Source organism: Tenrec ecaudatus, chromosome 13, assembly GCF_050624435.1.
Source record: "Tenrec ecaudatus isolate mTenEca1 chromosome 13, mTenEca1.hap1, whole genome shotgun sequence".
Taxonomy (NCBI): domain Eukaryota; kingdom Metazoa; phylum Chordata; class Mammalia; order Afrosoricida; family Tenrecidae; genus Tenrec; species Tenrec ecaudatus.
The window spans coordinates 70,075,848-70,093,332 of record NC_134542.1 but is presented as its reverse complement, the minus strand read 5'-3'; the positions used below and the strand labels follow the sequence as shown (position 1 = coordinate 70,093,332).

Here is a 17,485-nt window from a genome sequence, read left to right as displayed (position 1 = left end):
ATTTCTTCCCAAGAAGAGAGATTTTTTGAAAGAGACTTCCTTATAAATTTGCCTTCACGACTCAAATTCTCTTTCCTCCTTGAAGACTGCTGAAGCTGACTCATGTGAGGCTGACTCAGCGAGTTGGCTTTTCCATCAAAATTTCATCATCCCTTAGGAAGTACGTTGCTGGCGAGAAGAGCGCAAGCATTCGAGCGAGACGCCTGTTTGCCGACGTTGTTTCATAATGAATTACATGTTTTCCAAGGTTACTTGCGTTCACGTTGCTCCTGAGAGACATTGGTAGGTCCTCACTGGCAAATTGAGCAGTTTCATTCACTACTATTATTGTTAGCTGCTATCCAGTTGCCCCGACTCCAGGGGATCTCTTGCATAATGGCATCGTCATCTGTGACCCAGAGGGTTTTTCTTTTATTTAAGACCTTTTCATTGTGAGTCGAGTGAAAGTTTATAGAGCAGATTGGTCAGAGGCAGATTTTTGGAAGCAGTGTGCCGGACTGGAAGCTTTGTGGAAAGCTGTTCAGTATCCTCATAGCAACACGCCAGCTTCCACAGACAGACGGGAAGTCCCTGCACTCGGGGCTTATGGACTGGGAATCAAACCAGGTCTCTAACATGGGAGGTAAAAATTCTACCAGTGAACCAAAGTACGGGAATCTTTTCTTAAACCTAGATTAGGGGAAGATGGACTGCATCAACAATAAACATGCCGCCTCCTTGTTTCACAGCATCCCGATGAAAAGAGACTGGAAGGCCTCTCCAAGCAGCTGGACTGGGAGGTCCGCAACATTCAGCGCTGGTTTAGGCAAAGGCGCAACCAGGAGAAGCCGAGCATACTGACGAAGTTCTGTGAGAGCATGTAAGTTGCTTTTAATTGTCAAAGCCCCGTCATCCCCGAGGCAAAAGGTAACAGATCTGAGCGGGCTCCAACAGCTTCTCAAGATCAAGTCACCTGGGTAAAAAACCAAAAAGTCATCCAGGAAAAACGGGGAGACAGTAGTTTGCACGAATTTCTGATTTCCACCCTGGAAACATCAAATGAACTTGCCCTTTCTAATGAGCAAAGGAAGCAGGCTATCGTGGCCTCTGATAGTATTTTTCAACCTGTCAGGATGAATATTTATCCTGGGAAAGACAGAGGGGAAAGTAAATCTTCTATTAAAGTATCCAGTAGATTCCTGAGAAAGGAACGGCTCTGCCTCAAATGTCATAGTTCCGTTGGCTGCTCATTCCGTACGGTGGGACTGCCGCTTTGCTGGCCGGCTCTTCCCGCGGGGAGCTCCGTCCCGGGGTGTGATGCGGGTGTGATGCAACAACGTCTATTGCTGTGAGGGTAGCAATCCAGATCAAGGTCTTCCGTTGTGAGCAGGGAGGCATACTTTGTGAAGATAAGGTCATACTTTTGGTTATGCCAAGAAAATTATTTCAAATCTCCAATTTGAGGCATAGAAGGAAACCTCACGCTAGCAAAGACATGGTATATACGTTCCTTGGGCTGAGTAAATATGGGAGCATAAAGAGGGTCTTCTCAAATCTTTGAAAAGAACCTTAGTAGATGACAATCTAAGGCCCTTCCCGTAGTTAAACTCAGTGGCAGCTTATGGAAGATTTATGTACCCCGGCTCCTGGTCAGAAACAGGAATTGTCCCTTGACCTGGCTCCGCCACAGACACAAAGGGCTGGGGCTCTGTGTGTGCTGAGTGTGAGCGGGGGTGAAGGCGTCTCAGCACATGGCTACAGGCTGGCCTCATGTCATCTTCCTCTCCTCCCACCATTGTCTTCAGCAATGTGGTGCAGACTCCCTCCAGACCACACTGAGCTATGCCATGCACTTTGACATACCACTTGTCTATGTAGTTTTACACCAGTTGTATTATAGACTCTCTCACAGGGCAACAGAGCCCTGTTGTGCTCTTCTTGCACTTCTTTCACTCCAAATGCAGCCTATGCTGAATAAATATTTGCTAAACGGCTGAGTACTAGGTGGGCATTGTTTTGGAAGAGCTCACTGCTCCAAGTTGCCAGCCAGCCCTTCCAAATGAAGAATGCCTAAGACACATTGATTTGATGTAAGATTTATCTAGACAGGGACCTGGCTACGGAAAACCCCAAGACGGTTTCAAAGGCAGAGCTTCAGAGGAAACAATGGAATGGAAAAGAACAATTAGATTACACCATAAGAAATAAAGCTGGTGTTCTCGGGTACAGCTTGGACTGCCAATTCTGAGAGCTGCGGTTCAAACCCTGCAGCTGCGGTGTAAAAGAAAGATGAGGCGGTCTGCTTCCATAAAGATTTACAACCTGTTAGAGGGTCACTGGGACCTGGAATTGTCTTGGCGACGGTGGGTCTTTGGGAATAGATGTACATGTGTGCTTAAGGTCTATTATAGATATTTTTCTTTTAATATAAACATGAATCTGGAACTGTTGTTTTTAACTAGAGATGCATTTCAGAGTCATCTAGTGAGATTTTCAAAATACACATGCCCAGGCCCCACCCCAGGTAATCTTTTTTCATGGGATGGGGCAGGTGGAGTTCAGACATGGCTATCTTGGGACAAAGTGCTGCAGCTGATTTTGACATGGATCCAGGCGTAAGAAACATGGATAGCTTAAAATAGATAACCACTCTTCAGAAATATTAAAAATCCAGTTAAAAACCTGAGGAAACTCAAATTTGGCACTCATAGTTCTAGGCCCTAAATTGAACAAATCGATAGTTTTCCAATAAATAAGTTAGTATTTAGATAGATGTCCTTCAGGGGACCAGGATTTCATTTTTCAGCAACGTGGAATATGCATATACATGCCCAGTATGCATGCCAAGCAGTGTTTGCAAGTGTCTGCTGGCATGTTCACCTTTTGGCACACCATTCAATGTAGCTGGACTTAGCAGAAGAAGGTGTTCCGGGAGTGATATGCTGAAATGTTGCCCCCCACCCCTTCTTCTTTTCTTTGGTTGCCAGCCATTCGCAGCCCTGTCAGTTTTTATGAATATTCTTCATGACACATTTAAATCCTTATTGACAACAGACATTGAGATTTATCAAGAGCGAGTAAAGGATTTATGAAAATGAGATTCTGTGTGAGACATTTTAGGAGAAACAGATTCAAGATGGAAACTGATGCTGGGTTGGCATCATGCCTTTAGACTGCTGAAATTTGTCCAACTCTTCCGACCGTGGTGTCAGAATTCTGGGTTGTAATCATTCAGGGAGATAGAGGAAGAGGCAGAAATCAGTTGCCAGAATGCATGGCTTCCCTGTTATGGGCACGTACCTTGGCTCATCATTTTTGAGTATTATTCGGTGCACTTAATCGCCCAGATCTGAGAGGAGATATTAAAAATGGCTTTCATGTAAGCAATCTCCAGTTGACTGGAAAGATAAATCTCTCCTGTGATCATCTGAAAATGCAGGGAAGGAATGGTCCCACTTCCCACATGCCTACTCAGTCTTCGGGACTGAAGGTTGTACCATGCGCCAGAGTCACAGAGCCCCCGCGATGCTCCAGGTGACCTTTCCTTTTGGAGTTCCATTTGAGAGTTGATGACGATTCAGACTACACTCGCCTCCCAAACGCTTCTCTATACTGACAGCAGGCTCACCAAAATCTGGGAGCCTCTCTTGATTTTGTGACTTCAATTCTGCCAGTTGGCCCCGTGGATTTCTTCCTCTGTGATCGCATTGAACTAGGGATAATTCAGCAATGGGAAAGGAGCGGCTTATCCGGCTGTCCTCATTCTACCCAGTTGGTCCCTGTGAATCTAAAGAGCTGCTCTTGCTGAGACCAGTCAGCAGTGCTGTCCTGATGGCAAGTGAACGCGGGAGGACAGGCGTGCACAGGAGAACTTTGAATCTTTGTATGCTTTCCCTTTGTTTCAGAATCAACCTCTGATCTGATGCCTTTTCTTTTTCTCGTGACTCAGACTCTGGTTTGTAAAAACAGTTAACTCGCGTTTGGCAAGTGCTTTAGATTCTTCCAGACGTTCCATCAGCCTGTGGTGGACAGTTAGCTGATAACAACAACAACAACAACAGCAGCAGCAGCAACAGTTTTGAGCATACTCATCAACACATCATGTAATAAGTATGATTTACAAAATGTATTAGCAAAAATTCTCCTGAAGATTGATACAGTGTTTGAAGGAAAAAAAAAAAAAAGAAAGACTTCACTGCTAGCAAAATGGCATCTTCATGCTGGCAGGACTGGGAGAAGCGGGCGGTAATATGTGTGTGCTGACCTGAAGGCTTAAAAAATAAAGAATCACTTATGAAAATGGAAGCTCAGCTGTGCAGCCCCCTTGATAAGCTTACCTTTCTTCCCTTGATAAGCTTACCTTTCTTTGACTTTGGCTGCGGCTGTTGGAATGGAGCTGGTGGTTTGTCCTTTAATAAGAAACAGGGCCTGACGTGTTGATCTAATTTGTCATCAAAAGCCCACTGTGATAGGCCTACTACTGCTCAAGTATGGTCACTCCAGAGAGTGTCCAGGTATTCAGGACTATCCTTTGAGACGGTTTTGGAATCTGTGAGTGCATCCAGGTTGGTTTTCCTTTTAGGGCAGGGCCAGAAAATAAATATCACTGTCACAGCGACCCCTCTCTGCTGTTGAAGCACAGGACCCCCGAAGACAATATGTAAGCAGACAAGTATGTCAGTATTCCAATAACGCTTTGCTCTGAATCCCGACATTTAGATGTCATGTCATTATCATGTGCCACGAAATGTTGTTCTTTATATGTGTACAGAGGAATAGCTGAATTTATGAATTTGAAACCCAATGGGCTTGGTTTGGCTGATATTCTTATTTAAATTTTGTGTGTGTGGGAAAACGCATACAACCAAACATTTGCCATTCCAACCGCTTAAAAATGTATACAGCCCCCCCTACCCCCCATATGGGATTGATCCATGTCTCTGTTGATGGACGCTTGGGTGGTTTGGCTGTTGTGTCTAATGCGCAGTGAGCGTTGGCAAAGAGGCATCGATTTGCGCCTTTCCTGCCCTTTCTTTGGGGTTATCACCTGGGAGTGAAATTGCTGGGTCATGCAGTAATTCTTTACATTTCTTAGACTCGTCAGTGTCTTCCCCACAGTGGTTGTGTTGGTCTACGTTTCCTCCTGCGACGGTTGGGGCTCCAGGCTCTTGATACCCTTGTCAACACTTGATTCTTTCTGTTTTTCCTGTGTTAGCCAGCCTAGTGAGCATGAAACAGTATCTCATTGGGTGTTAGGTCATATCTCTTGATTCTTCTCTGTCTTAAATATATATATACATATATATTTTAAAATATATTTTTGCATAACCATATATATAAATACATACCTTCAAAGTTTACTGGTAAAATTCTCCTGAAATAGATTTAAAAATAGTTTCCTCTTGTTTAATCTATTTTAAATGCTGCTTGTTTTCTCTTATTATTTAGGACAGAAGCTTGACAATCATTGTAATTAACTTTGATTATAGAAGTTGTACAAAAGTTTGCCTAACATTCATTAAAATTTTAGAAAGCTATTCCAAAGCCTTTCATCCAAAAGTATATACTTGAACATGAGCTACTTAGACATGCATCCTCTTTTAGACATAAGCACACGCAAGTACAAACACACATATTGTGTATTTGAGCGTGCTGCCTGCCTTTCTTGGGAGTTTTTATAGACTCTCTCTCATCAGGATACATTCTGTTTTAAGCTTCTGTCTTCAGACTCTGTGCGTGATGTAACGCTAAGAGGCAGTCCAGTCAGTTCTGCTGTAGCTGGGACTATTATTAGTTCCTAAACATACATCAGGTAGAGTTGCAACCCAAAACCAACCCAAGCTAACTAGCCCAACAGGACTTCAAAGAGGTAATAGGAAACATGGGTTAGTGCCGCCATACTAAAAAACTTAGAGATACATTGAAAGCAAAACAAAAACTTGTCTTAATTAGTTAAGAAACAACCAATTAATGCAAGCAAAAGATATGGCAGTTGACCTTATAGGGGCCTGCGGTCTGCTGTGGACGTGTGCTTCCGATGGGTCATGGCTTAGGTGCTGCGGGGAGATGGTGGAAGGAGGGCATCTGCCACCCGAGGGAGAGCCGGTGCCGTCCCGCACCAGCTGCGGTGGCCTGTGGCCATTAGTACAAAGAGGCTTCAGAAAGGTCGTGGAGAAATTCCATTATCCCTCAATTCCATTGTCCAGGAACTTAAAGAGATGCGACAGTTTTATGGGACACATAATTCACATCTACAAGAGTTTAAACATCTTGAAAACATCACTACAACCAGTTTTAGAATGTTTTCTTCTTTCTTATCCTTGTTCTTAGCTCCTCATTCCCACCCCCTCCCCCGGAACCCAAGGAGCTATCCATCCAGTTACTGTCCCTTCTGAGGCACCTCTCCTGGATGTCACATAGAGCAAACACCAAGGACAAAAGAAAACAAACAACAAAAATGCCCAGGAAGAATTGCAAAACAAAACACCGACAAAGCTCCATTGAAAAGTAGATGTCTAACTGCCTGAGCAGTTGCCAAGCAACAGTGAGCCCTAAACTTTCTCACACAGCATTCGTGGGAAAAGGTTCCATTGTCTCCATGTTTTTCCCAGTACTCGTTATTGTCTGGATTCTTTATTAGTTGTCATGAAGTGATAGCTCATAGGCACTTTTATTTATTTATTTCCCACATGTCCTACACTTTAATCACTCAGGCACCGTAAGAAGCCTTGTGCAGTCAACACCACTATCTATTTTCAGAGCAGTTTCCTCTCAACCTCCATGTTCTTAGCTGCCCACTTCCCCATCGTCTCCTGCTATGCCCCTATTCTGTCTGTAGTTCTGTCTCCACAGACCTACCTTTCCTGGATTTCTGACACAGAAAACCATACGGGACAAAATGCGACTGTGTTTTGTTTTGTCGGATTTTCTGTATAGGAGACCCATCAACCATTTGAAGCCCCTCGTAGGCACTGAACCGCCCCTGGTGCATGGCTGCCTCTTCTGTCTTCCTGTGTGATGGGGGTCAGCAGGGAAGTTCTCTTCGTTCACACAGAACACAAATGGGTGGCAGACACACACTGGAACATCCTCAAGATTCAGGTTCTCACAGAGGCATTTCAGTGCCAGCCGACAGCATGGCGGCCTCGTTTAAGCAGGGAGCTCTGGGACAGGCCGGCCAAGTTGCTGTCTTCTCAGCCATATAGAGCTGTGGGACCACCCCAAACTTTGGTTTCCTTGCTGACCATATCCATAGTGCCTATTTTGGGGGATTGTTGTGAAGACTAAATGCGTTTGCTATATAAGGGGGGGGCTTTTCCACAAGCTCATGGACAACTTAACTCCCTTGTTCCACCCACTCTTTGAAGCTCCCATGCGGTGTGGAGAAAGGTACCTTCTTCAGCAGCATCTCAGGCTCGGTAGCTGAAAGAGCAGCAGCAAAGAGCCACCCTTGTGTCACAGCCATGCACTGGCAGTACCTCTGGCTACCCTCAGTGTCCCAGGCACACTACCCCAACCAAGGTGACTGGTGTTTGCCATACTGAGAGCAGAGACCTGAGGCGCTGTGAAGAGGAGCAGGCCCTGATGGAGAAGGAAGCTTTTTTATTCCAGAGAACCCCGAGGATGCCAAAGCCAGTGGGCTAGCCACTCAGTCTTTGCTCACACACTGGAAAAGGATGCAGAACCCATCTGAGCTCAGAGCCCCGGAGCCCTGGGCTGGCGGCTGTGCGGCAGCACAGAAGTGGATGCAGGAGGGTGTGCTGCACTTCAGTGGGGTGTGCTGCATGCTGTGTCTGCAGAAGCCAAAAGCTTTTGAAGCGCCCCGTGAGAAATGTCAGAACACACAGAGACTATCTTTGAACCACAGAGATTTAAAATGCACCCAGGTGATTCTGAGGAGAACACAGCGTGCTTCTGCTGGGGTGAAGAGAGGAACAAAGCCCCGGGCCCAGTGGTGTTGCTTTCAGAAAACTACCACTAGGAGGGCCAAGAAAGTCCAGTTACTCTTATTCTGAAGACCAGCAGGACTTCTAGGGGCACAAGTGTGCTGTTTTCAGTATAACATGTTTGGGACTGTCTTCTGGGCAGGTGAAGGGCTAGGGACTGCAGAAGCAGTTGATTTTGAAAACTATTTGGGCAACCGCATCGGTGCAAGGGAAGTAAAATCACAAGTCCTACGGATGGGGTCATTCTTGAGATCGAATGAGAGGGTACGTGTGTGATGCGCCAGCCGTGGAGCCTGTTGATTTTTCGCCTGGGTTGCACAGTTGTCTAGGCAGTAGTTTCTGCCCTTTGGGGGCTCACCGAGGCCCGTGCCTCTGGGTGCTAGTGAAACTGCCGACTACTCTTTGGTTAGGGAGCCGAACTTGTGAAGCCGCAGTGAGATGGCTGCTTTCTAGGCCCCTTTCTTCTTGCCCCAGTCAGGAGCTGCTCTGAGTCTTATCTCTGAACCTGCCATCCAGAGAATTGCATCGCAGAGAAAGAAATGATCGGAGAGAGAAGCACTTTGTTGCTCTCTCCTGAGAAGCCGGTCTGACTTGCCCTTTCTTGCTGTCTTTCCCTTGACATTCTCCTCCTGTCCCCCTTTGCCCTCCCTTCCTGCCGTCACAGGTCCTTCGGCTGGGAACACTCGTGTGTGTGATTTCCTCCTGGATCTTGCCTGGGACGATGAATCCATGCGGCCATGCCTCTGGGCAGGTGGCGGACAGGAGGTTTAACAGAACCCACCACCATGACTGATTTCGGGTGTGATGGTCTTCAATGTTGGCACCCTGGGCAGAAACTCTCGGTGCTTGAATATAGCACCCAGTGATATACCTGGGGGGGTGCAACCCACCCCCACACTTGCTGCCAACCAAAGGGCAGAGGGGCGAGTCCACCCAGACGCCCTGGAAGAATGGCCTGACAATCTGCTTCGGAAAACAAACCAACCAGTGGAAACCCATGGAGCACACTTCCACTTTGACACATGGGGAGTGCGAGGGTGGGAATTGCTTCCATGGTGACAGGCATCATTATAAGGGGGGAGATGTTTGTGTGCGAGATGGTGGTGGAGACGGGCAATTGGAGTCAGCAGTTGGGAACACAGCCATGTCCTACCTGTGGAGGACTTACAGATTCTAAGTGACTACTGCAGGGTGGAGCTGTTGGGTGACTAAGCATTGGACTGTTAACCGTAAGGTTCATGGTTCAAACCCACCAGCCCCTCCTTGGGAAAAAGAGTGATTCACAGCCTTGGAAACCCTTACAGGGTCACTATGAGTTGGTATTGACTTGACTGCAGTGGATTTATTGGGGAAGCAAGTCTTGGAGGTTAATTTGTAGGCCTCCCCCAAATCTAAATTCACAACGAGCTCTCCATATGTTAAGGTCAACTATGTTGATTCTTCCTTAACAGATTTTATTCTTCGAGCAGTTTTAGGTCTGTGGAAAATTTGTACAGAAGCAGAGTTTCTATCAACCCACTTACCCTTGATCATAGTTTCTTCCATTGGCATCCTGTGTTCCTGCAGCCATGTGTTCCAGTTAATGAACCAATGTTAACACCGTTCCATTAACTAAAGCCATAGTTCGCATTAGAGGTCACTCTTTGTGCTGCATAGTCCCATTGGCTTGACAGACTTGTCCACCAATATGTTTACAGAATAGTTCCACTGCCCTAAAAGTGCCCTGTGCTCTGTTCATCTCTCCCCACAAGTCTTGAACCCCTGGAAGCTACTGATCTTTTTACAGTCTCAATAGTTTTACCTTTTCCCGATTGCCAGCTAGTTGAGCTCATACCATAGGCAGATTTCTCAGACAGGCGCGGCCTTTGCGTGCCTTTTCATGGCTCATTTCTTTTCATTGCTGAATAACACTTTGGCATAGGAACATATCATTGTTGGTTAATCCATTCACCTATCGAAGGACATCTTGGTTGCTCCCAATGATTGGTATTTCCAAGCTGCTGCTGCTGCTCCTTGTCCTTGTCCTCCTCCTTCTTCTTTTAGATCCAAGTTAAGCTACTGATAGTGTATGTAAAACCACAGTGATTTAGGAGAATTAAAGAAGTTTAGCAAATTACATTATATATATATATTTGATTTGACATAAATATGATCTCTTAACAGTTGTCAAGGGATTGGCAGCTGTTTTCTGCCACGGAGGAAGGGAAGGAAATAGTCTCCTGAGGGCATTTTATGAGTGAGCCGTGTGGGGCAGCATCACACAGGGTAGGTCAATGTTAACAGAAGAATGGGTAGAAAGGTTAATGCTTAGGTCTTGGCCACATTGCTTGACTCTGCAGGATTCTGTTAACTCGTACATTCTCATTATTTAACAATAGATGTAATGAGACTGAACGTTTTATCTAATGTTTTATTTATAGCAATAGGGTTTCTTGCAGATAGAGAGGACCAGTCACGTTGATAGGAGACTTAGACCACAGAAAAGAGCGAAGGAAGAGAGGCTTATATACCAAGGCTGAATTATGTTCCAGATACTGTGTTGGGGCCACTATATTGAATCCTCACAGCTGTGTACTCTTTAATATTAGATGTCATCCATGTGAGAAAATAAAGCAGAGACTGAGACATCAGCTGACCTAAAGCCATACAGGTTTGGAACAGACCGTAAGTGGGAGACTTGGGATTTAAGTCCTGGGGAGATAGTGGTTATGCTTTGGGCTGCAAACTGCAAGGTCCACAGTTCAAACCCTCCTGCTGCTCCTCAGGACAAAGATGAAACGTTCTACTTCCATCGTTAACGGCATTGGGAGCCCCCAGGGGCAGTTCTACCCTGTCCTAAAGGTCTGCTTTCAGTTAGGATCGCCTCTATGGCAGTGGCTGAGAGTGAGCATGCTGCCTAAACTCGGTGTTTATGTTGCTTCAACTGCGTGGTGTTAGAGAAAGCCCGAAATGCTCCATGCCACCACCATTCAGCTCAGACGTACAAAGTACAAACGTACTTGGTATTCCATTTGCGCATCATCGCCTGTCTTCTCCTCTTTTCCCTTCTACAGCTTGCAAAAGACTAGAGTTAAACTTCTGTGTGCCCCCCTCTGCCCCTCCACCCAATTGGTATATCCTGTAGAACTTAGTTTCCTCATCTATAAAAAGTGATGTTATAAACCTGACGGAGTTGTTATAATGATTGAATAAAATAATCCATATTAAGAACTTAGGACAGAACCTAACATAGTCCTAATTACTATGTATCAGAGGCAAGCACAATAAATTACTTCCCCTGCCTTGGTGAAGAATAATCATTCTAAATTTGCCTCATACTCTGGGGTATACATCACTACCAGGAGGATTATCTAGGTTTTGTTTCTGTAAAATTCTCAAATGCCTGAAGATATCATTATTTGGCTAAGTTTGATGTGATGACTTTGTTGGTTTTGTTTGTTTGAGAAACTAAAACTCAGAATTTTAATTTCTTTTTCCTTTTCTTTGAAAGAAAACCTTGGGGATTGGAGTGAAGGTCTGGTTTCTGGATTTTAAAATGGCATTTAAATCGGAAGCCCAATTCTTTACTGTCTAGAACAGGAGGCGCAGGCACTGCTTGTAAGAGAACACATAGGTTTGTGCTCAGGTGGAGAAGACAGAGCACAGAGGTCATTGAGTATGGGAGTCTTGACTGCCAGTGGACATAGGAGTCTTTCTCTCCCACGGACCAAATTTCTGAGCCCCAGTTTCTTGAAACTGAACATGGGTTAAATCTTCCCTCAAATTTAAAATGAGACCATAAGAATTGTTAACACATAAAGTACTTGTATATAGAAAGCACGTAATAACTGTTGGCTTCGTCATGCTAATGATCAATAGGATTTGTTGTGTTAGACCCATTTATGCAGAGAACTTGCTCCATAGAGTTTTTAACGTTTTGACCATTGGCAAGCCGATCTACAGGCTCTTTCATTGTTCAAGGTGCCTCTGAGTGGATTTGAACTGCCAACCTTTTGGTTCTGAGTAGAGCACTTAACCATTTGGGCCACCCTGGGACTGTAGTTTGGAGTAACCCTGCAGTGAAGAAGGATCTTCTCTTTGTTGATGTACTGCTTGAGCATGTTTTAGCTGTGCCTAAGGTTTTGAACTTGTACTGTTTGGGGAATGTGCCATGCTTGTTCTTGTCCCTTGGCCTTTACTCATGCTCTACCAGGATGCCCTTCTTCTTGTTCTGTCAATTTGGCAAATACCTGTTCATTCACTGAGACTCTGCGCATCGTCATCCACCCAACAGTGGGCCTCTACAGAGTGACCCTTTCATGCCAAGCACTGTGCTTAGCGTTACGTAGGAAGCAGGCATTGGAACAGAACAGGATAACCTGTGCCGCCTCATTTACTCGTCGAAGAGGCCATCCTGTCGCCCATTTTCTCCCAAAGTGTAACGTGAAGAGTCTCTTTATTGTGTACTGCTCTGACGATCGGTGTAGCTGTTTGTGGCGCTCACGCTCTTCCCTGTTTACCTGCTAGACTATAAGCTCATCAGGGCCAGGAATTCATCTTAGCTACTTTTGAAAACCCAAGAAGGCCTCCAATAAGTGATTCTTTTTAAAAGAAAATGAGCATATTTATGTGCCATGATGTTAATAACGACACAGATTTAGGGCTAACAGCCTTCTAGCAGCCATCTGTCAAGACTTCATGTCTTTTATTGCCCAGCTGGCTTTGAGCGGCTGCTCTGTGCCAGGTAGGCGAACTTGGAAGTGCTATCGGGATACAGCTTATACGAGAGGGCGTCAGAAAGTTCATGAACAAACCCAAGCGAAAGATAACGGAACTGTTTTCACAGACCTTTTGAAGGTCACTGGGAGAGGAGAGAATTGACAAATCAGTACAATGTGTAAGTAAGGTTCTGTGAGGTACCACCGCTCACCTGTCACTTTGCTGCTGCAGAAAGCTACATAGTTTATCTACCAGCAGGGCCATCCCACGTGGCCAGGATTCAGCGAGACTTCCGGACAAAAGCAGACTGGGAAGGAGGGCCTTCCAGCTCTGGAAAAATTGGCCACTGAAAATTCTCTGCATCTTCTGAGAACACTCTGTTATGGTGCTGGAAGGTGAGCGCCTCGTGTTGTCGGCAGGCACTCGAAATACAACCGGGGAGCTGCCACCTCCCAATAGAGACGACCTTAATGATAGGGGTGGAGGACACTTAGGTTTTGGTGACCTTCATTTGCTGACATGGAACAATTAGGAAGGAGAAGAAATGACAGCAGACATCCACTAGTAATTAGAATGTGGAAATTTCAAGGTTTCAATCTAACTAAATAGGAAATCATCAAAATTGACATGGCACGTGTGTCTTTGGGTGGGGTGTGGATATGGGCATTTAGGGATGGTGGGAGAAATCTCTCCTGCGAAGGTGCATTTTAGCCAAGATCTAAAGGAGGTGAGTGAGCAAGCCTCATTTAAGAGTAGTCAGGAGGGACACTTGCACATAGCCAGAGGAGGAGGGTACAGTGTCCTGTGTAGGGAACCGGAGGGAGACTGTGGTGTCTGGAGATGGGGGTTGGAGGCAGGGGAACGAGTAGAAAGTGAGGTGCTGGCACTATCGAGGTGGTCAGCTGTTAGTTGTAGTTCACTCTGAGAAAAGCAACCATCAGAGGAATGTGGCGTGAGCATCTCAGGAGGCTCATTGTGATCGCTGTGTTGAGAACAAGTGAACAGAGCAGGTGAGGAAGGTGAAATCGAAGGCACTGCACTGGTCCCGGAGAGAGGCCCTCTTGGTGGCTGGAGCTAAGTAGTCATGATGAAGTTAGATTTTAATTTTTGATAATGTCTAACACACCCCAAAATAATAGTTCAATAAACAACCATCAAATGACGATGCCAGAATTTTGACATATTTGATTTTTACCTAGACATCTCTTTCTCTCTTTTTTTGGAGTCATTTCTAAGTAAATTACCAAAAATGAGACTTCATATATCAATATGAATCTCAAAAACTAAGAATGCTATTCATAGAAACAAAATGATGTTATCATGCTGAACTCATACATAATTGAGATGAAGTGAAATTACTTATGACCCTTTTATCCATTTGGCTATAACTCCCCACTAAATGATTAAGTAACACCATGTAAATAAGGTGTAGAGAACTCTACTTCAGAGATTGGCCGGTTATGCCCTGCCTCTGGATATCAGAGCACAAGTATGGAAGCTGGAACAGAGGGAACCCTGGCACCATCAAGAAAGAAGGGTCTTGTCTCAAGTGGTGGAGGAAGCAGAGGTCACAGCGCTGAGACCAGGAGGCAGAGCTGAGAAGCCAGGCTGAAACCATGAGGCAGTGAAGCAGGGCAGCAGGCAGGCTTCTTGGCCCAGGAAGGCAGAGTGACTGACAGGCTGGTGACCAGAAAGACTTGGCTGCTGGCTGAGAAGAAGCATTGCTGTGGATCAGTGCTGTATCTTTAGTGCTTTCTGTTCCTGACTTGTTAGCCTCCCCAATAAACTTCATCTACAGTGTGTGTTGTCTGTGAGTTTTGTGTGGCTTTTGCAGTGGATCAGCAAACCTAGCAGTGAAGCAGCATGCCGTGAGAAGAACCGGTGGGGTCAAGTCGAGTCAAAGACGATGATGGAGAGTGGAGACATGTCTGGCCTCTGTCTTGTAGCAATTGGCCTTGGACTGGTGTGGAGTTAGTTGGTTTCTCCATGTCTTTTGTGTAGTCAAAGCAGATCAGACCTGGCTCCCATGCCTGTTTGTCAGTAGTTCATGTTCATAGCCCCTCAGTTGCCCTCCCCTAGACATAGTTCATAGCTTGAACAGTATTTTCGGATACTCATAAAAGTCATATAACATATTGGATTAGAGTGTCTCTTAGGTCTCTCTCTTACAGTTTAGCTTATTTTGAGACAATTGAAAGCATACAGAAAAGTTTTAAGGATAGGAGAAATAAATTCCGTAACAATTCATCCAAATCGACCCGTTGCTAACATTCTGCCATATTTTCGTTACCATTCTCTGTGTGTTTGCTACACACATACCCACAGACCTTTGGGGGATCAATTCGGGAGTAAGCTTTGAATCGGGGTTGATTTGGAAGAGAGTGAAAGCAGAATTAGAGAAGGCATTTGTCGGGTGGGATCCTAGGGTGGCCCTGAGGATGGGCCTCCGCAGTTAGCAGGAAGGAGCTTCTGTTTGCATCCCGACCTGGGCAGATGGAGGCTGGAGGAGACCGAGCCAGAGGTGTGGGTTTTGATTTTGGCCTATCCCACATGGATGGAGTGGTGAATATCAGTATAGGGGGTTCAGGAAGCAGGTGCAAACTGAGCACATGGACGTGGCGATTGTCAGTGAGAGGTGGTGACGAGGTGGAGGGAAGCACAGGACAGTCCTGAGGAGGCTTCTGCAGGAGGCTGGGGATGGAGGGAGAGTTACTAAAGGAAAGGGAGAGAGACAGCGGGATCAGAGGAAAGACACACTTTTCTGATGGCTCCCAGAAGCCGGGGACTGGGGGTTAGCCATTGGATGGAACAGTACAGAAGTAATCTTTGACGAGAGCACTTTGGACCAAGTGGTAGAAGTAAATCTATGAGCAGAGAGTGCTCCTGAGCGGATGGAAGGCAAGACATTGCGTTCTCAAACTACTGCCCGGCCCACGGGCCACATGCGGCCTGCTGAGGACATTTATCTGACTCACCGGGTGTTTTTGCCCCGTTTGTTTTTTTACTTCAAAATAAGATATGTGCAGTGTGCATAGGAATTTGTTCATAGTTTTTTTTTTAACTATAGTCTTGCCCTCCAATGGGTCTGAGGGACAGTGAACTGGCCCCCTGTTTACAGAGTTTGAGGAGCCTTGCATAGACTATGGGGATCTCTGGGGGACGTTTACTGTAAAGGTGTGGTTCTGAAACAGAGTGGTGGTTGGAGGAGGAATGCAGAGTTAAGGATGTCCTTCTTTCTTTTTATTAGGAAAGAAAAATACTGACATGTTGTATACTGGTGGGAATGAGCTAACAGCCCTTGCATTTCTCCCCCGCTGACATCAAGGGCTGTCCATTTGTCCATGTAGGAGAGGTTAGGGTCTGGGGTGCAAATGGAGGAATTAGTCTAACGTGGATGCATACTCAGTCCTCCATAGTAGCCTAGAAGCGGTAGGGTAGCCCGGCTTCCAGGATCAGAGGTAGGTTGTGGTTGCTGGTTGCCAGGGAGTCGACTCAAGGTCGTGACGACTCTTGTGGCTAACAGAATACAACGTGGTCCAACCCTGCACTGTTTCAATGGCCGTAGACAAGTTCACGTCCCTGGTTGCACCCACTGTGTCCGTCTCCCTTGCTGGTTCTCCCTTGTTTTCTTGGGTCCTCTTCATTGTCAACCATAATGTTTTTTTTCCCCTATCAATAGTCTCCCCTAAGGAGGTGTCCAAAGAAAACACGTTGATATCTTGGCACCGTCCCTTCTAAGGCACCTTCTGGTTATATTTCTTCTCAGATGGATGCATCTGTTCTGACGCCCGCTGTGGGAGTGTGGATTTCTTCACCAACACCACAATTCAATCACCTTGAGTCTTCTGACTTCCTTTTTCATGTTTTTTTTGTGATTGCTTCAATTTTTTTTCAATTTTAATAAATCATTTTATTGGGGGCTCTTACAGCTCTTATAACAATCCATACATCAGTTCAATCAAGCACATTTGTACACTTCTCCCTTGTCATTTTCAAAATAATTTCTTTCTGTATGAGCCCTTGGTATCAGCTCCTCTTTTTATTTCCCATCTTTCTAAAAATTTGTTTATTTTTAACAATTTCTCTCACATGCAATTCAACTATGATACATTTCGGTAGTTCACATTCATAACTGTTGTGCAATAAAAAGGGTTGTGTAACCATCCCTACAATCAATTCCAGGGCATTTCTTCTTCCTTGTATTTATTGTTAGCTCTCTATTTATGACCTTTTATCCTTATAGTCTTTTAAAAAATCATTTTATTAGGGACTCATGCAACTCATCACAATCCATACATATTACCAATTGAGTAAAGCATATCTGTACATTCATTGCCCTCATCATTCTCAAAACATTTGCTCTCCACTTAAGCCCCTGGCATCAGGTCCTCATTTTTCTCTTTCCTCCCCCTCCCCCTCCCTCATGAACCCTTGATAATTTATAAATTGTTATTTTGTCATATCTTACACTGTCTGACCTCTCCCTTCACCCACTTTTCTGTTGTCTGTCCCCCAGGGAGGAGGTTATATGTAGATCTTTGTAATCGGTTCCCCCTTTCCACCCCACCCTCCCTCCACCCTCCCAGTATCGCCACTTTCACCACTGGCCCTGAAGGGATCACCTGCCCTTTATTCCCTGTGTTTCCAGTTCCTATCTGTACCAGTGTACATCCTCTGGTCTAGCCGGATTTGTAAGGTAGAATTGGGATCATGATATTTGGGGGGGGGGGCACATTTTGGAATTAGAGGAAAGTTGTATGTTATCATTGCGACACTGCACCCTGACTGGCTCCTCTCCTCCCTGTAACCCTTCTGTAAGGGTTGTACAATTGCCTACAGATGGGCTTTGGGTCTCCACTCTG

At 45.4% G+C, this 17,485-nt stretch overlaps 1 protein-coding gene across 1 annotated transcript in view; it reads left to right on the top strand.

Moving 5' to 3' along the window:
• Window positions 1-17,485, top strand: part of CERS6 (ceramide synthase 6) — a 351,849-nt gene that overhangs the window by 105,727 nt on the left and 228,637 nt on the right. The window contains exon 3 of the mRNA XM_075529473.1: window positions 729-859. Coding sequence (XP_075385588.1) covers window positions 729-859 — 131 coding nt within the window. The remainder of the gene's footprint in view (window positions 1-728; window positions 860-17,485) is intronic.